Source organism: Bradysia coprophila, unplaced genomic scaffold, assembly GCF_014529535.1.
Source record: "Bradysia coprophila strain Holo2 unplaced genomic scaffold, BU_Bcop_v1 contig_561, whole genome shotgun sequence".
NCBI lineage: Eukaryota > Metazoa > Arthropoda > Insecta > Diptera > Sciaridae > Bradysia > Bradysia coprophila.
In genome coordinates, this window is record NW_023503807.1 from 372,867 (window position 1) to 393,484 (window position 20,618).

General features: G+C 36.4%; 1 protein-coding gene across 5 annotated transcripts; it reads right to left on the minus strand.

Annotated features, from left to right (window-relative positions):
* Nucleotides 1-5,320: 5,320 nt before the first annotated feature.
* LOC119083164 (transcription factor Sp4-like) lies at nucleotides 5,321-17,770 on the minus strand. 5 transcript variants are annotated; one of them, XM_037192808.1, is made up of 12 exons: nucleotides 17,546-17,770; nucleotides 12,628-12,945; nucleotides 11,769-12,152; nucleotides 11,399-11,651; nucleotides 10,731-11,081; nucleotides 10,124-10,575; nucleotides 9,789-9,992; nucleotides 9,506-9,611; nucleotides 6,683-7,237; nucleotides 6,423-6,610; nucleotides 5,872-6,126; nucleotides 5,321-5,665 (listed from the first exon to the last, which is right to left on the minus strand). In XM_037192808.1, the coding sequence occupies exons 2-12, from the start codon at nucleotides 12,718-12,720 to the stop codon at nucleotides 5,552-5,554; spliced, it is 2,955 nt and encodes a 984-aa protein (XP_037048703.1). In that variant the 5' UTR covers nucleotides 12,721-12,945; nucleotides 17,546-17,770; the 3' UTR covers nucleotides 5,321-5,551. The 5 variants fall into 5 exon arrangements, with proteins under 5 accessions (XP_037048703.1, XP_037048704.1, XP_037048707.1 ...); XM_037192809.1 differs by lacking the exon at nucleotides 12,628-12,945; XM_037192812.1 differs by lacking the exon at nucleotides 10,731-11,081.
* Nucleotides 17,771-20,618: the final 2,848 nt, after the last annotated feature.

A 20,618-nucleotide genomic window follows, 5' to 3' on the forward strand; every position in this document is an offset into this window, starting at 1 on the left:
TTGCGGGATTTTATGTTAAGGTGCTAGAGAAATCAGCCTAAATGTTACATCCGTGAGCCAGGCGCGCCGAGTACAGTATTGCGACTGTTGCCATTGCAACATACGACCAAATTCGACGAGACTACGAGAAATGCCGGCGACCTACCATTGATTTCCACTTACGCTGCTGTGTACGCTACGTTTGCTCTCCGTTTACTCTTTAAACAATCAGGACCCCATAGTTTCCCCATAGTTTCTTCAGTAAGTCATTGATACTCATGTTGTCGAAACTTCAGTGCAATCTAGGGAATTTATCTGTTTACGACGGGTAATGTACATCAAATTCCTTGTTGGGGATATCAAAAACTAATTTCAAGAACATCAGTTTTCATTTTTCTTTACATCAAATTCCTTTTTGAAAACAATTTTCTAGGATATTAATTTTAGAATATCAACAGTCATGAGGATATCATTTTTATCAAAATTATTTTTTAGATATACCATTCTACCATACGTACAGGATATCAAAAATATTTTTTGAGGATATCAAAATCAATTTTTGACGCTATCGTATTCTAATTTTTTATGCGTTACGAAGCGATTATTCATTGGAAGCTGCTGAAAGCCTATGCATTTTCGTATTGAAAACTGCAATGTGGAGACATATTTTGCGCAAAATTTGCGACAATGTCGCACTTTTCGGGTCCTTGGTATGAAAAAAGAATTTTCAAAATGAGAGAGGACTTTCTATGCTGTTTTTTTCTGGATTTTGAGGATTTTCTGATGAAAGGATTTTCTAGTTTTCAAAGGATTTCTTTTCGACTGACCGAAAATACGAATATCTGCCACTCGGAAGTAAAACTGAAGTAGGATATTTGCGGTAGCGAAATTGTTCAGGTAAACTACAAGCAGATGACAGGGAGCCCACTCAAAATTCGGCCTCCTTTTTAAGGAATAAAGGAGAATATTTCGATAATTTAAGGAGAATTTCAGGAGTTTTAAAATATGAGATTTTGGATTAAATTTGATGAATTCGAAATTCTTTTGACTTTCCGAAGTCATATAAAGGATATATGAAGTAGATTTTTTGGTGTTTCTAAGAGAATATTCTTTGAAAAAAATTTTCCGAATTTTTCACAAATATTTTATCGAAGATTTTTCCAAAAAAGTAACTTAATTTTTTGTCTTTTTTTTAATTTTTTTGATTTTATCTTCTTGCTACTTGGCCACTTGGCCACTGACGATTTATCTAATTTACGTTCGCTAACTACAGCTGACGAAGTGTTGTTACCATCATCAATTAACTTTTCGGCGACTTTTAACTTTAAAGTCTCATCTGCTATTTCAGCTTCGATGCTTTTAATTTTGGCCTCTTTCTTTATGCTTTTCGTTTTTGTCCGATTTTGCTAATAACGTCTTTCGCTTGTTTTCTACATCTAAATGCAAAAAATATCTTTTACGTAGCAGAGGTGGAATTGGAAAAAGTGTGATAAATTTCTTCAGAGAATTTAAACTCAACTGTGATAAAATTAAAGACATTTCCGAAATGGTGCTAATTAAGACGATTTTCATCATCAATAATCATATATATAATTGACCTAGTCATAAATTTTGACATAAAATTAGTTAGTAAAAACAACGTGATGTTAGTAGTAAGATTGTCTTAGGATAGATCGGTACGCTGTGTGACATAGCAACCTTGGATATCAGGGCAGCACCTTTATTTTTGTATTTTTTTATGCTCGAATAAACGTTTTCTTCTTCAAAGTATTCTAAGAGCTGCTCCTTGAAATTTTGGAAAACACAAATTTATTTACGCTAAATCCTCGCTCAGGATCAGCATTCCTCCACTCGCGGAATATTGAAAACCGACACATTTTCTGTTTCTGTGTTTTACTTGAGTTTCTGATTTCTCCATATAAAAATGCATGCAAAATTCACAAAAAACCAGTAAAACATAGAACAGAAAATGTGTCGGTTTTCAAAATTCCGTGAGTGTATGATTGAGGAATAAATACGCATTGGCTAACTGAACCAGATGGCCAAACTTTTCTCAAACACGATACACACCAGACGAAAGTTAACAATTGATTGACAATAAATGATTAAGTTGCCAGCAGCATCAACACAATCGATGAAAAGAACAATTGAAGCAATAGGGTTTTGCAAGTACCTTTTAGCTCTATCGATCTCATTTGTTGAATTTAATAACTAAAGTGAAACTAAAAATAAGGAGTTTGAGGTAGAGATGAGTGGGCATAGCAAATTTTTGTGCCCACATGACCACTATGCCCATCATTTGAAAAAATGAGTCCAATGCCCAGACCAATGCCCACAAGTAAAATGCCCATGGGCACTAGCCCAGCCCACAAACTTTGTTTACAAGAATCGCTGATTTAGTTAGTGTTAAATGTGTCTTGTATGGGTAATAAGTTTGTATAAAGACATTCTGCTAGTGACTTCCATGTTAATGACGACCGTTTCAAACAAAATTTAATTCCAGGATCCAAAAAAATTCCGATAATTATCGAATGACGATGACGATAACAAATCGTAGTTTGGGCGCCCAAGTTTTATAAAAATGCCTACATCCTGGCCTATGCCCACGATCTCTGAAGCCCATTACGCCCATGCCCATGGGCATGAGGCATAGGCTGCGGGCAGCCCGCTTTTGCGGGCGGCCCACTCATCTCTAGTTTGAGGAGATTAAGGAGGTTTCAGGAGGATTTTTGAAAATCAAGGAGATTTAAGGAATCAAGGAGGAGTGGGCTCCCTGAGATGACGAAAGAAAAGAAAATATTTTCGTAAAATTACATCAATAATATGTTCGCTTTATTCAAGTTCAAATTATTACATAGTAACAATATCTTGGATGGGCATTTTATTTATTGTTTAAAATGGATGACATTCGAAGATTTTTCTCGTTTATTAAAAGTTCCATAACGTAATATGCTTTCCATTTTTCATCCACCCTTTCGGTTTAACAAACATTATCTACATTTTTACGTTGAGTGGAATTTCTCAATTTTAAATTGTGATAAATTTGCCTATAAAGACTTAAAATCATCTAAATTTAATTGAAATGAGATTTTTATTCTTCTTCTGCGTCTTCAAAAACATTTTTTTTTTATTTTTCATTTTGTTAATTTCTTGGGTAAAAATTGGCCTAAATATTTATTTACAATGTACAAAGGTAACAATTCTAAATTCTAATTCATCATACTACCACTCCATGTAGCCATATATCTGCATTTTTCTCACTCTCGCTCCCTTTCACACTCATTTACAGATTTGTTTTTGATTTAGCATTGATTTTTCAATCGAAATTTCAATAAATAAATAAAAATATTCACTAAATTAGCAGAAACGACACAATTGCAGTCGGTTTGTTTTGTTTTCTTTTTCTTTTTGTTATTAAATAAATGTACCATTCATCAGAATCATGCTTTGTGATAAATCGATAACTGAAAACTTGTTGAACTGAAATAATTTAAGAGTGATATCGCCAAGTCTTCAGGTGATTGGGAAACAAGCGGTCTCCGATTTTAATGAGTGATAGCTCGTTGGATTCGTCTTTCAATTCTAGGAAACACGTGTCTTTCACTTTTTCTTAAAAAAAATTGTTTTCTGTGAAAAGCGCTCAAAAGTGAAGACATATCAGAGGGTACCGAAAACAGTTTTTCGACAATAACTCAAGAAAAAATCATTTTAAATGGTTGTAATGTTGTACGATTGTCGGCCTTGAAAAGACCTACAGGTAGAGTATACGCACCGCTTGGTGCTAGTTGATCCACTAGAGTTATGACTAGAAATATAGTGAATGTTCGGAGAGTCCGCCTTCTCTGCAGCTTCGATGTACCACGGAACTGAGTATGGGGTGTTGTAGCTGGCCTCACCCACTATCGTTGCACATATAAATGAATCCAGTACTTTTGGACTGTAAGCCTACAGAAGTCTTGTAAAAAAAAGTTGGTGCCAAAATGTAGATTTTTTCCTTCTGTCTGAGGGCCCAACTGCCAGAACAGCGTCTGGAACGGTTCTACGTGAGTAATTTTGTATCGTCTACTATTCCCTTACCGTATACGCTTCACTTTGACTCGAATATAGGTCGTTACAACATATCCAGTGTTAGTAATTCTTGTGAAAAATTATTAAATTTTGCTCGGAGGATTTTAGTCAAATAAAGTGTTAGCGTATAGCAAATGACCTCAGGAGTCCGGAACAGTAATTAGTTTTTCAATTAGACCAATATTTGCTACGCGACAGGAGTTTGGAAAACCGTTTGCTCCCACTTGATCGTATCGTTTTTCCAAACTCCTGTCGCAGAGGAGCAGTTGGGCCCTCAGAAAGAAGGAAAAAATCTACATTTTGGCACCAGCTTTTTTTTCAAGACTTCTGTAGGCTTGCAGCCCAAAAGTACTGGGTTCATTTATATGTGCAACGATAGTGGGTGAGGCCAGCTACAACACCCCATACTCAGCTCCGTGGTACATCGAAGCTGCAGAAAAGGCGGACTCTCCGAACATTCACTATATTTCTAGTCATAACTCTAGTGGATCAACTAGCACCAAGCGGTGCGTATACTCTAATTGTAGGTCTTTCCAAGGCCGACATTCGTACATCATTACAATAATTTAAAATAATTGTTTCTTGAGTTATTGCCAAAAAACTGTTTTCGGTACCCTCTGGCATGTCTTCACTTTTGAGCGTTTTTCACAGAAAACAAATTTTTTTAAGAAAGTGAAAGACACGTGTTTCCTAGAATTGAAAGACGAATCCAACGAGCTATCACTCATTAAAATCGGAGACCGCTTGTTTCCCAATCACCTGAAGATTTGGCCATATCACTCTTAAGTCACACGTAAGGTTGCTGAATGAAAATTTCGAACCCTTGGTTGAACCAATCAACTGGCTGACCTTGGTCAAAAGTTTTCATATTATTTCAGATAATAATTTAAGATCAAATTCAGGCTGAAAAATTCGACCTGTTCTGACCTATAAATAAAGTGCGATAGCAAGCAGAACAATAATTTAATATCACAAGGACAACGTCCAATGTCAAACAAAAAATACGAATCAGTAATTGTTATCCAGCAAGAGTAACGATTAAAACTCCACAGTCCAATTGATAGGAGTTAGACGATATGTTAAAAGGAAAAGGTAAAATTTACGTGTTAAGTGACGAACTGATGTTAAGGTGGCTCAATAAACAAAACTCAAATAAATTTTGCATTCGACGGTAAACGTGTTAATGGTCGAGAAACGAACATCCAATTTCTAAATTAACAGCAAGGACTTAAGAAACAGGCACGTTTTGATGCTATATTGATGTGACAAGACAATGGTATCATCGGCATATAATTCGCTCCATACTTCCATACAGACTGAATGTTATGTGTCAGGAAATCAAAATCGGTTTCACAAAACAATCCAGTTTTTGTGAAGCCAACGATCATTAAAGCATAGCTAAAAGATAAAATTAACCGAACAAAAAATAAAAATTAAATTAAAACTGTCCGAACGACAGTCTACTTCCTATAGAAGCATACTGCTGCAGGGACAACTCCATATGCTAGTTGGAGTTATCCCCCAGGTCCTGTTCTTCAGCTGCAATTGTGATCATCATTTTTTCATCGGAGCTATCGTTGCTGTCTGACGATGCCGATAGTGTCGACGTGGCTGCCTCCTGCAACAAAATAATGAAAACGTTTGTACTGTCAGCAGTAAATGGAGTTTCGGTAAAATAAAGGAAAAAGAAAAATTGAACAAAATTTTAGAGAAACTGATAAGAGCAACGAAAATGCAATCGAAACAAAGAAAACTTAGGCAAGAAAAATCTTTGACTCAAAACGAAAAACCGAAAACAAAAACCAAATGCAAAAATTAAGCAACCTGTGAATAATTCAGTTGTTTGATGGTATACAACGATGTCGGTGGCGGATGTGAACCGGACTGTATCCAAAACACTTGTTGATGATTTGCCGGCGTAGGCGATTCGTTTTCGGATTTCGAGACCACAGTCATTACAATTTCGGATCCATTCTCTGGCATCGCTGTCGATTCAGATGCCATGTCATCGGTTTTGGCATCGGTTTTGCCATTTGTGTCGCGTAGTTCCAGATCGTTTTCTTCATCCTCGGCTTTTAGCTGCACAAAAATAACGGAAAACCGAAATGAACGAAAAGAAAAAACTTAAAAAATGAAACGAAAATGACAAACGGAAAAATCGGAAGAAACATCTCTAGCTTGAATGTTTTGGTTCGACCCTCTGTCTAGTCCCATCGAAATCACCCCGAAACTATTCGGCAACTACTTTCGAAAACAGTTTTCACAGTGAAAATCTAGCCTTTCTCAGTAAATTGTCTCGATTTGTCAAGGAACCACAGAGTTTAATCGAATCCAATTTCTTCGAAAGGGATATTTGCATGTTGTCGTATACTTACAGGATTCTTCTGTTTGCTGTGCGTTCGAATGTGCTTGGAAAGATGATCGCTTCTCATGAATTTCTTGTTGCACTCCGGACACTGAAACCGTTTCTCGCCGGTATGCGTTCGTCGGTGCCGTTGTAATTCATCGGATCGTGTGAATCGTTTATTACAAAACAGCCACGAGCACACGAACGGACGTTCACCTGTATGACACGAATTTATGAAATTGTAAACCTTGTGTGCCAACAATGGTTGGGTTTCCATTTAGAACTTACCCGTATGCCATCTTAAGTGGGCTCGCAAATGCGACGTCTTTCCATAGACCTTATTACAACCTGGAATGTGACAGATGTGCTGTCGCTTTCTATCGGCGTGTCGTTCACCTTCTGTACAATTGGGACACGTGCATGCGACTCGTTTCAAGCGAGGTTTTATATCCATTCCGTCATTGACATTGATGTTAACATTGATCTGATTTTGACCGATCGGTGTATTCGTTGGAGACATTCCCGGTGATAATGGCGGGGCCATTGATGTATTGGACATTGTAATCCATTTTTCGTTCGGTTCGTGTTTTTCAGACTTTATGGTGAGCGCTTGGTGACTTTGTTGTGGCTGCTGTGCTGACTGTTGTTGCTGTTGTTGCTGCTGCTGTTGTTGCTGTACTGATTGTTGTTGCTGCGTTGATTGTTGTTGGGATTGCTGTTGTTGCTCGAATTTTGAAATTGGCGTTGCAGTTGTGGTGGTCGTTGCTGCTGCTGGTTGTATATGTTGTATGTTGAGGCTGTTGTTGTTGAAAGCGCTAGCTGGGATGACCTGGAATTGATGAGCTAAGTGAATTTTGCCTTAAAAGTTGAAAATTTCTTTCGATCGTCAAACGTGTTATGAAATTTGGAACGAAAGCGAAATGTGACAACAACATCAAGACTCAACAACCCGCTGTTAATTAACCACAAGCCGATAATCCACAAACAAACAAACAAAAATGGTAGCATGACATCAAAGACTTTTGCGATACAATGGTAGCATTAAAGGCTTTTTAGTTAAACATTGGCTAAATTGACCGACACATATCATCCCCCACTCCAAACAAATGTTTGTAATTTTGGTTTTGATTGTTAGAAAACTGTAAAAATGGTTTTATGTAATGAGTGAACATTGGGCTCACGAGAGTATTAAAAAAAAGTAAACAAAAGTACAATTAAAGATTGTCCATTAATCCGTAACCAACAAACACATTGCAGACCAATCATTTCAATTTCACTTCGGTTGATAACAGTTCCGATTTTCAGTTCTAATTTTTTCATTCCATGAAATGATCCGATTGAAATTCTAAAGGATATTCAAGTGTTCAGCGGTAGACCCCTGAGATTTGGGTGTCAAACATTGATTTAATTGATTTGATTCCAAGATTCTGAGTCGCTAGATTCGCATTTAGGTCGTTAGAATGAAACGCAAATGTGGGAAATGAATCGAGCCCATTGTAGGTGATTAGGGAAGTGGAATTCGAACGCTACACTACTCATGACTCAATGAATTTTTATTCTTCATGTGGCTTTATATCTTCATGTTGCCTCCAGCTTGGTTCTTCCACGACTAAGATACACACTCAACTCAATTGCTTTAAGAGTGATATCGCCAAATCTTCAGGTGATTGGGAAACAAGCGGTCTCCGATTTTAATGAGTGATAGCTCGTTGGATTCGTCTTTCAATTCTAGGAAACACGTGTCTTTCACTTTTTCTTAAAAAAATTGTTTTCTTTGAAAAGCGCTCAAAAGTGAAGACATGTCAGAGGGTACCGAAAACAGTTTTTCGGCAATAACTCAAGAAAAAATTATTTTAAATTGTTGTAATGTTGTACGATTGTCGGCCTTGAAAAGACCTACAGGTGGAGTATACGCACCGCTTGGTGCTAGTTGATCCACTAGAGTTATGACTAGAAATATAGTGAATGTTCGGAGAGTCCGCCTTCTCTGCAGCTTCGATGTACCACGGAGCTGAGTATGGGGTGTTGTAGCTGGCCTCACCCACTATCGTTGCACATATAAATGTACCCAGTACTTTTGGGCTGCAAACCTACCGAAAAAGTTGGTGCCAAAATGCAGATTTTTCCTTCTGTCTGAGGGCCCAACTGCCAGAACAGCGTCTGGAACGGTTCTACGTGAGTAATTTTGTATCGTCTACTATTCCCTTACCGTAAACGCTTCACTTTGACTCGAATATAGGTCGTTACAACATATCCAGTGTTAGTAATTCTTGTGAAAAATTATTAAATTTTTCTCGGAGGATTTTTGTCAAATAAAGTGTTAGCGTATAGCAAATGACCTCAGGAGTCCGGAACAGTAATTAGTTTTTCAATTGGACCAATATTTGCTACGCGACAGGAGTTTGGAAAACCGTTTGCTCCCACTTGATCGTATCGTTTTTCCAAACTCCTGTCGCAGAGGAGCAGTTGGGCCCTCAGAAAGAAGGAAAAAATCTACATTTTGGCACCAGCTTTTTTTTCAAGACTTCTGTAGGCTTGCAGCCCAAAAGTACTGGGTACATTTATATGTGCAACGATAGTGGGTGAGGCCAGCTACAACACCCCATACTCAGCTCCGTGGTACATCGAAGCTGCAGAGAAGGTGGACTCTCCGAACATTCACTATATTTCTAGTCATAACTCTAGTGGATCAACTAGCACCAAGCGGTGCGTATACTCCACCTGTAGGTCTTTTCAAGGCCGACAATCGTACAACATTACAACCATTTAAAATAATTTTTTCTTGAGTTATTGCCGAAAAACTGTTTTCGGTACCCTCTGGCATGTCTTCACTTTTGAGCGCTTTTCAAAGAAAACAAATTTTTTTAAGAAAAAGTGAAAGACACGTGTTTCCTAGAATTGAAAGACGAATCCAACGAGCTATCACTCATTAAAATCGGAGACCGCTTGTTTCCCAATCACCTGAAGATTTGGCGATATCACTCTTAATTAATTGGGACCTTGAACAAATCAGCTTAGTTGCAGAAAGACAATGGAAATGATTGATCTGCGACGATGTATAAGTTACATTTTTTTTGTAAATTAAAAATGATTTTGTCGATGTGACGTTACCTATTTTATCGAACTGTTCTCTAGCTATAAGTTGATTGGAGTCAGAGGGATTGGAGGGATAACTGATTGGCCGATCATTGTATAATTCAACCCATTTGTTAAGAATCTAAGAAATTTTTGTGATTCAATTTTTTTTTTGTTCGGATCAGCCAAAATAAAAATTTATTTTAAAATGTGTCTTTCGCACCTAGTAGAGGTGTGCTTTCATTTATCTTTTATAGAAAGTAAAAAAAAAGTTGAACAAAAAGACAACCAGTTAAAAAATAAAGTTCAATTAACTCACTTGCACATTACCCAATCCCGGAATGTTTTGTATTGGAAACTGATGGATTCCGGGCATGCTAGGCACTTGAATAATATTTGCTGCAGTTGACGTCGCAACCGGTGGACGAATTTGATTTATTTGATGAGCCGGAATTACTGTAATCTGTTGACCTTGTTGATTTGTGATTGTAATTGGTTGTTGGGGTTCTTGACCAGCCATCGTCTGTACCAGAAAAATAATTGAATTTTACCTTAAAGCGTCCAACTAATCGTGTTAGGTAATTATGGCGAAAGACATTTGAATAACGGATGTAAAGTCAATTAGTCCGTCGTCCCATGATCAGACATATTTACCTGAACATTGGCTGTTTGAATTGGTTGAATCATTGAATTCGATGAACTTGCGTTCACCTGACCCAAATTTTGTGCTTGTTGAACGACAACATTTTGCGGTTGCTGCACCTGCTGGGCAGCTTGCAGGCCCTGTAGTCCTTGAATGCCTTGCAGACTTTGTAGGCCTTGTAGTCCGTGAATACCCTGAATGCCTTGCATTGGAGCAAGAACTTGTTGAATTTGCCCATTGGGCGTAATTATGTTGGCCACTTGAGTCATTTGCGGGAAAAATTGCATTTGTGGTACCAGGCCAGGCATTTGTGCAGCTAATGTTGACAGTGGTACGTGAATCGTTTGGTAAATAGTCTGACCATTTCCCGTCGAAATTGGAACCTGTACCGGTATTGTCTGTTGCATAGCGGGAAATTGGACCACTTGCGGTATGCCTCCGGGTCGCACTTGTACGTTTTGTCCTACGAATACAGACGGTGAAGGTAAATATGTCGGTCAGAAATTTATGTTATGTTTTTCGTTACGAAGCTTTGTTAGTATTGCCCAAAGAAGCACTAATTTATGGTGGTAATGGAATAAAGCAAAGAGGTTCAACGATCTTTTTGATGTAAAGTACCTGTGCCGTCCAGTTTAATATTATTTCCCGAAATGATACCATTTGCTGCCGCTACCGATGTCGGTATCTGAATGTTTGTGCCCGGAATTGTCGTTAACTGTTGCTGAGATTGCTGAGATTGTTGTTGCGTTTGACTTTGTTGTTGATTGGTTTGTTGTTGCTGCTGCTGCTGCTGCGCCTGTTGATTTGTTTGCTGCGTTTGTTGTTGTTGGGCAGTTTGATTTAATGTTGACACTTGTGACGTTGCCGCTTGAGAAACATTATTACCCAAAGCGTTTGTCGACAATGCATTTGTCAGTGGGATTGTTATATTCGTGCCGGGTATGGTTAGTGTGGCCTGTCCTCCACAAGCTGCATGAAAAAGTTAACCAAACAATAGGCAAAGCGATAAAGGGATTGATGGTGCGTATATGGTTTTTAAAATGATTAGTAGATTTTACGTTATATAGGGTGCGCATTGTGTGGTGATTGATTGTAAAGACGAATTTTATGTACAAAAAAAAACAACAACAGAGTATGGGGTATACGAAAATGATGTTTACCGGTGACGTATTACAGGTGAGGACATAAAAACAAACAAAAACCAGCCAATACCATATCCACACAGAAAATTAATGATTGTTACACACGCCCGAAAAAATTAAATTTTGTAAAATTATTACACCAACCTGTTGGTAGCTGCACAGTTTGGCCAATATTTTGGAGAATATTCGCTGGCATAACACCGCTCGGTGCGCGAATAATTTGACCATTTGGTGTTATGAACGTGGGCTGATTTCCAATCTGAATGCCTTGGCCGCCGATTTGTTGACCTCCCATATTCGGAATGAAAATTGCTTCTTGACCATCAACGGTAACGGATTGCATTGGCTGCACCACCGAAAACATTCCATTGCCAGCATGCTGTAATATTTGTCCACCCTGGAAATGTCGCACAATTGTAATTTGAACTCGAGGTACGGGTCTTTTTTTTGGGAAATGAATGTCCCGGACTTTACTGAAACCTAAACTGAGCTGAGAATTAAAAGTTCATCTCACCTGAATAAACTGTTGTGGCATTCCTTGTAAGTTTTGCAAATTTATAACTTGTGGTTGCATCGGTGCAAACTGAGCTTTTATCGGTGTTCCCTGCTGAGAATTAGCTACCATTTGAACTTGTTGACCATCTTGCATTCCTTCCATTTTGATAGTTTGCAACTGTTGTGGCAAGAAATTTTGCAATGTGATGATCTGTGGTTGTTGTTGAGACTGCTGCTGTTGCTGGGCCTGTTGTTGTTGTTGTTGCTGCTGCTGTTGCTGCTGCTGCTGTTGCTGTTGTACCTGCTGTTGAGCTTGTTGTTGCTGTGTCTGTTGTTGCTGGCTAGTGGCGGTTTGTACTTGTGGCTGTGATGCGGCCATAATGGCTGCGTTCAGCTCATTTCCCTGAAAATTTTATTTTAATTTCAATAAAATTCGTCTATCTAACCTGTTGTCGATTATATTTTAAACCACCAAACAAGACAAAACAACCGACGAATAAATAAATGAAAGAAATTCTGGATTAAATTGAGAATATAAATGAAACTGAAAACGACAAAGATATTTATACGTTTGCATGTTAATCAGGAAGAAAGTCTACTACATTAACCATGTAAAGGATCCTACCAAAATAATAAATTTTTTTTTTAAACAAAAAACCCGTAAAGTCCATAAATAAACACCAATTTGTTAATTGAATAAAAATGAAAACTTTATTGCTGGGAAATATAAATTAAAAGAATGTCAACAAAATGACGATAAATTTGTGTCTCTAAAAAGCGTTTTAAGTTAATTTAAAAAAAAAGTGTAAAAACTTAATAGAGAAATCATCCTAAAATGATAATAATAAACTTCGCGTTTATCACTTAAATCAACGGACCTGCAATCCTTGAGCCTGCAAATGTGCGATTACAGATGCACTGACCACTCGAACCTCTGATCCAGGTGGTATGTTTTGTTGAGCCGATTCCATTTTATTCTTTAAATTTCTTTAGCCTTTACTCTTTACTCTTCTCTTCCGTTTCTCTCTCTCTCTCTCTCTCTCTCTCTCAATTTAGGAACTGTATTTAGTAGTACGTTTGTGATATTCGTTGGAGCTTTATTGTTATATTTTGTCCTCGTTTTTACGTTAATTATGAAAATTGATTCGAATTACATTGATAATTTACTTTATTTTTTGACGAACGCATATTTACATCTGAAAATGAATTCAATTTTTGATTTTTTAATTTTTATTTTCAGATTTTTTAATATCAAATTTTATCAAAACTTCATTGTGTTGGCACACTAGATTGAGTATCATAAAAGATGTCTTTTCTATTTTGGTAGTTTGTGTCCCCCTCCAATAAATATGGACGTACGTCTATGTAAATGTGATGGGTCATTTGGGGTCGTCAGCCAATAAAGATGGTTCAAACACAAACGATAATTTCAAACACTAACAATAATTTCCAACAATAATGACCTGTCAAAAATTGTGATTCCATACACATGGATGAGTCAATTTACTATTTATTTTTCGATTATTATTCTAAAAGCGCGTCTGGATCAATGTTTTATTACTGCAATCTGTAGATCTAATTTGCAGAAACGTAGCGACATGTAGGCATGGGCGATAATGATAATGATTATCGATAATTATCGATTATCGATAATTGATAATTATCGACTTTTTTTTTCAAAAATTATCAAAACAAATATCGATAATCGATAATTATTGATATTTTGATAATTATCAAGATATCGATAATTCGATATTTCGGTCCGAAAATCCTATATTTATCGATATATCGGTATATTATCATGAATATTCAGATAAATATCAAAGTATCGATATTTTGATAATTATCGAATTTCGATATTTTGATAATTATCAATAATTATTAAATTATCGATAACAATATGATTAATCGATTATCGATAATTTCTTTCGATTGATATTATCGATAATTTTGAACGTCTTCCATCCCTAGCGACATGGAGCTGGAAAAGAACCATTCGGTTTATAATAAGATATCTGACGTCCAACAACATTGACTAACTCAACAAACACGTGGTTAACCTTCAATTGAGTCTGTTGGGATCAAAAGTCGGTCTTTTTCAGCTGTCAAAGTGACCTTTTAAACGTCAAACTAAAAAATATGAAAACTGGTCCCAAAGTCGTTAATTTTTCTTGAAGAAAATTTCTTCAATTCCTTTGCTGAAGTGGAATTGAAGAAAAATTAACGACTTTGGGATCAGTTTTCATATTTTTTAGTTTGACGTTTAAAACGTCACTTTGACAGATGGAAAAGACCGACTTTTGATCCCAACAGACTCAATTGACACATATGCACTTGATATTGTGATTATCGTTATAAAAATGGGTCCGGCTCATTATTTTATCAATGTAATTAGTTAATTCGATATTCAACGACAAAAATATCCTCCACAAGCACACGTTGGAAAATGTCATTTTCGGATCAATTATGTGTCAATCACAATTTTTGACAGGACATTATTGTTGGAAATTATTGTTAGTGTTTGAAATTATCGTTTGTGTTTGAACCGTCTTTATTGGCTGACGACCTCTATTTACAGAGAAATTATCACAAGCCTTAAAAGTGAACTCACAATAATTGCGGCTCGCCTGTCCAGCATTTTTAACTAAATTTTTGAAAGTGTACAGTATGTCTCCAGTCAACCTGAAACCTGACCTGACAGATTTTTGGACCTCCGACCCTTACCATGTAAGGTTAAATGATTTTTTTTTTGATTTATTTTAGAGCGATGGTTTTTCTACAGAAGTGATTGAAAATTCGCTTTGACCATCTATACCAATTCCACCTGTTTTAATTTAATCTTCGACCAAACCGGGCAGAAAAAAAGTTTACAAATACCAAAACAAATTTGTCACTGTAAACATCGATTGGTTTTCACGTTGCCAATTTCAAAGGAGCTTTAAGTGTTTCTGTATAAATGTGTATTAGCACTCTGATAGCAACATGACAAATGAAACCATGCTATTAAAAAGTAAACCCATTAAATGGCCTAAAACCCAACCTCGAACCCAACCCTCGATATGAATGGCAAAGTATAACTTTTAAACATCACATCCTACCACCCATTGAACTCTCCTCTTTTACACTAATGCTCGAAAATATATGTACATACAACCGATCCGTAAAGCACGTGGTGCCGCATTTACAACTTCCGAGTGCGTTTTTGCTGCGTGAACCGGCATGAATGGAGTGAATGAATGTGTGTGGCAACTGGCAGCTTCACTCTTCATTTTTGTTGTGTAACTGCCGAACGCACTAACTGCGATGTGTAACAGCGAAATGACCCGTGTACATACACAACGCATAACAGACTCAATGTTACGTCTTTCTTTGATGGAATTATAATAACCGACTAGAGGTGGATCTGTTTACTATTTGGTACGCTGGATGCGTATGTAATGTACACAACCCATAAAATACTAAACATATCTTTTCTCGATTATTTTATTGTTATTGTGATGTTGTGCATTCACCATTTGTATTATAGTGGCTGAAATTTATGTATGTAAAATTCGGAGAGCACAACACACATCGTATATTATATCAAATGGATGTGCATATTATTACAACTTAGTTTACAGAAGAGCAGCCTATAATTAAACTTACGATTGATTTTTAATACCACGCCCTTTCGAGTAAACCCCCTTGTGTATTATCATAATTAAATGCCCGTAGTAGTGGGAACGAGTGTGTTTTTGTTTGATATTTGAAGTAAACATAATTTTGGCTCGCCAATTGTTAGTTTCATAGATTTACCGTTTTTGTCTCAAATTATTTTTTGTTTTACTTTTTAGATTTAATATTTTTGGGCTACAGCAACGCACTCCAAGCAAAAGTGATCATAGTCATAAAAACTGTCATATTTAAATTGACCACAAAAATACTACGATAGACATTACTCTAAGATACCAAGGACTATTTTATTGGATTAAGGTCTGTCGACTGGTGCACATATCCTTAGATATTATCTTTATTACATCAGCCTTATGTCTTGCACCTTTGGGTCTGAAGGAATTCAGCTTTGTAGAATACAACTTGAGCTCTAAAGAATTTAATGAACTGCGGGGCATATTCAGTCAGGACATATTTTGTTCATATTTTTAGTTATCTATAATTTATCAAAATTTACTGAAATCTGGTCGTTTATTTCTCACATACATATTCAAGGTAATCCGATTTAAAAAAAAAGGCCCTGCAATCGTACAACAGGTAAAAGACACACTAAAATACATTTCTGTGAAAAACTTTACCATGAAGAAAAATATGAAAGTATCTGAACTACGATACGGTCTCATCATAATAGCAGCTCTCATCTCTATATCTCTATATTTATGCCACAACACACTTTGTCTCTTAAAACAGCAGCAACATGTTAAAATCGGAATTTACAAAGAATTCGTTTTTTCTGACACATTCAACAATTTGCTATGTATTTGCATGGCATTGGTTATTTTTTGAACTAATTCAGAAAAAATCGAAAGCTCTATTTGTATCCTGTTGTGGTGGCATGGCATTATATTTATTTCCCAAAAAAATTGTTACACATTCGAAAAATAAAATTTTACGAAAGAAAAATGGTCACAAGAAACCCTCAGCTCAACAGTTTGCGCCAAGGATCATTTCGTTACTCTAAATGCAGTCGATACCATATGGTAATCGAACAATTTATCGAACTGATCCCAGCAACGATAAATAATTTACGGTGTAATAACACACGGTAAACGAAATAAATTACAGAGCTAAGTATTTTGGGTTTGTTTTTGTTATAATCAATAAAACAAAAACCAACACCAACAGCACCAAGAAAATTGAATCTCAGTCTTTTGCTCAATGTGTAATTGAAGCATTTGCATTGAATGAATTTTATTTCATAAAATAAATTCCATTACGAAAAAAGCAAAGGAGAAACAATAATAATACCCGAGAATAGCTTAGCTGTTGTCGCATAGGGTTCTCATTTAAAAAAAGAAGACCACGAGTTCCACGAAACTTTCGAAATTCCTTTTAACTTTCTTAGAAATAGTAAACCTTTAGTACCTGTTGTTGTTGTTCAATGCACATTGCATAGAACAACGAGGACAATATTCCGACGAAAAGTGTAAAAAAGAATGTCAAAAACAGTACAAAAATGAATGAAGTAATTGTGACGAGTAACGTTTTGACTCAAACAAAATTAACTTTATGCGTTTGCACCCTGTGTGAATATGGAAAAGAGACGGCAATCGTAATCTACTGTTGTATTTATACGTGAATTGAAACGAGAGATGCAATGAGTACTACAGTTCTAGCACGACTGTTACAAATAATTAAATGTTCGCAGAAAAGTCAAAACTATTTTGAAATTTCTGAAAATAATTCATTTTAAAATGAAAACTAGAAAAAAAAAAACAGCAGACATAAAGTACCCTAAGTGCAGTCGAAACCATACGATCGGAACGAAGAAAAAAATCTGAAAATATACGAGAGCCTCCATTGTTAACGCATTCAGAACTTCATTCGGAATTTATTTGGAAATCAAATAAAACATTAATTCATAGTCGTAATCACAATTGCTAATCCTTGATACACAAAAAAAAATCTGGTTATTCAAACTTTATAGTTGTTATTAGTTTCAAAAACAAAATAGAGTTTTGGAGCCCCCGCCCATAGAATTGTAAACGCGAAACACCCACAAAGAGAGTGTGGCCTTCTTTGATTTTTGTGCCAGACACCAAATATTGTAAAAAATTTCGCCAGTCCACGCTAAACACAACTTACATTCGCTTGCATTGACTCCGCGACTATTGAATCACTGGTGTTATCACTAGTCATTTTTATTAATTAATTGGACCACAAAAATTTCGATAATTTTACGATTCACAAAACTTTCGTAGGAAAAAAAATATTTTTTTTTTTCTAAAACCTTTTTCCACACAGTGTCATCATCATTCGAAAAACACACTTCATTCACATTATTACCACTCCGACGATGTTTACGAAATGAAACGAACACGAATCTAGTTTTTATGTTTGGGTATGTGTATCGCCGTTGTATGTTACACGTAAATTTTATATGTATTGCACAGAGGCGGCGGCGAAATGAGTACTTTTGTTAAGGAGTTACAACTGTTGCCCGAAATATTTTCATCTTACAGGCAATGGTAAAACTGATTTGTCACACTTGGGGCTCAAAAGCAAAGAGCGGAGCGTGTGGTTTGTAAACATTGCTTTCCAGCAGTCGAAAGTTTGAGGCAATGATACAGTTTACTTACCCTCACTCTGAAACAAAACAATTTTTTTCTCTTATTTACGTGCACCCCCTCAACAAACCCGACCTTTGCAAATATAACACACACAGCACCTTTCGCTTTGTGCGCATAGTAAGAATTTCGTATTACAACTCAACAGAATGTCTGGGTTGGTCTCATATTCTCATATAAAGCAGCTTGCTTTTAAACTGGTCGATTTTGAAATTTATATTTCCAGTGCATAGCAGTAGCTGTCTTGTTCATTTGTTAAATGCGAAAAAGGGAGAAGAGAAGTCATTCGCTCGACTCGGCAATACCATCGACCGGTTCTGTGAAAATTGTCTATTCGAAAAGAGGGACGCGCTTTGTGTTCTGCCTTTGTTTGAAATATTCATTTGAACATACACAGCAATCACCTACCCTCAAGCATACGAGAGGCCCTTCCAGCAGCTGCACATTATCGTATCATTTTGAAAATTAAAACGCAAGAGGCTAGGCATTACGCGGACCCTCATTCAATTTAAAATAATGCCCTACCCAAACAGTCAAATGGACTTGATTGTTATTATTTTATATACGTATAATGCGGGGAGACGTTCTTCTACATCCAGATGTATACCGGCTTATAAAAGTGTGTATACGCACTCTAGGAGTATGATTCTATTAGAAAATCGTTGAGGGTATGTACAAATGCTCAATACACTGGCGTTATAGTGCATTGAAAAGGGGGTCTTCCGTGTGGCAAAATACCCAAAATGAACTTGAATTATCCATACCCTATAGCAACACCGCCCTGTGTGCAATGTTGTAATGTAATCTATAACATTTACTTACAGTGAGAACGTATCAAATTTTGTTGTTACCTCCTCGACGAGTCAACAAATAAAATCAAATATCGACAACGACGACAAAAACAAATAAAAAGCTAACGTCGTCTTATAAATGTAGAATATTTGGCAAAACGAAGGAAGATCTCATTTCAGTTTAAGTCGAAATTTCATAGATTAAATCACATATCAGATTCGACAACTACTTCTCGCAAAGGAGTCCAACTTTCCAACAAAATTCTTTTCGAAATATCTGAAGAATTCAAGCTACAGTAGTGCTGCATTACATTTTTTTTGCACGTCCGAAGAAACTTGAATTTAGTTAACCTTTCACAGACGGATGGCTTTCGATCGAAGAAATTGATTTAAAATCTTTTACTTCATTTTTTAAAACATGCATGCGTGGTCAGCAAACATAAGTCAGACATTGATCTTCGTTCCTGAATTGATCATCGGTAACAGATGACAGCCGTCCGTAACAGGTTAAAAACTATTCAGCATGTAATAGTATACCGTGCTATCAAAAAGTCGCCGAACACTAGAACAATAGAACAAAAGAATCACTAACAATATAACAATAGAATCTGTCCTATTGTTCTTTTGTTTGCAATTCTTTTGTTCTATTATTCTCATGTTCGGCGACTTTTTGATAGCACGGTATTACTTCCGAGGTTCCAAGTTGTGTATTTGATAAGTGGAGTGTTACAGCCCGACCCGAAGGTTGTCAAATAACAACTTGGAACCTCGTAAGTGCAATGCTTTACGTGATTAGGCAATGTAAATGAAAATGAAACATGCCGTAACACGTAAAATCCATTACATTACTCGGGATAAAAGTGAAAAGTCTCGTTTTCATGTGTTTACTGACCTCGGCTTCGCCTCGGATCAACAAAATTTACACTAATACGTTTCATCTTTTTATCCCTAGTCAATTCAGTCACAATGCACAAAATGTGTAAACTTTCGAGATGCTTCAGTTGCATAAATCGATTTATGAATCCCGGTGCAAGGTACTATACTAGGCTAACATCCTAGTATCATAATTACTCATCTAATAACCTACTAATAGCATACGACGATTTTGCAAATTGTGATGCTGAGTTGCATAAATAACTATTTTTGATACATGTGTATCGAAATGGTTTGTTTTACGGGCTGCAGATGTGAGAAACCATTTTTGTCGGTTTGTACGTCAAAATCGTCGACAAAACCATTAGTATTGGAAAATCGTGCATAGTGCATAGTGCACAGCGTTGCAGATGGTCGTACTTGTCATAAGCTTTCCGAAAACAGTCAAGATAACTTTCACTTATCGACACTGCTACTAACATCACAATCTGTCAATTGTAGTTGACAATAGTTTAAGTTTAGCTCGTTTAGTATGTGGTTATTATATAGGTGGAAGCACGGGTTTTCAGGGTGTATATTGCACGTGTGTCAACTTGTAAAAATGAAAAATCAAAACCCACTGCTGACCGATGGCGACTCGTTTCACGAACGAATAATTAAAGAACAAATTCCCTACTCTATTGCATAAACAAAATTCTTCACCTCACTATTATAGTACGGATGAGCCTTCAATTTCTAACAAAAACATGATAATTTCCGCATCAAATGATTTTAAAGAATTAATAAAAATAAAGTTTGTACAACATCCAAACATCACATTTTGTGTGTTAAGGTATCGTAAATTTCAAATTGACCGTTTAATGCACGCCCACTTCAAGCAGTAAGGGTTGTGTTGTGAAGTTCTATTTACATTGTTATACACGTTGA

Coding starts and splice junctions, on each gene's coding strand:
- LOC119083164 (XM_037192808.1), bottom strand. CDS start 12,720: ATGGAATCGGCTCAACAAAACATACCACCTGGATCAGAGGTTCGAGTG. Junction 9,993..10,123: donor TTCAAACAGCCAATGTTCAG/GTAAATATGTCT, acceptor TTTCTGGTACAG/ACGATGGCTGGTCAAGAACC. Junction 6,127..6,422: donor ACAGCAAACAGAAGAATCCT/GTAAGTATACGA, acceptor ATTTTTGTGCAG/CTAAAAGCCGAGGATGAAGA.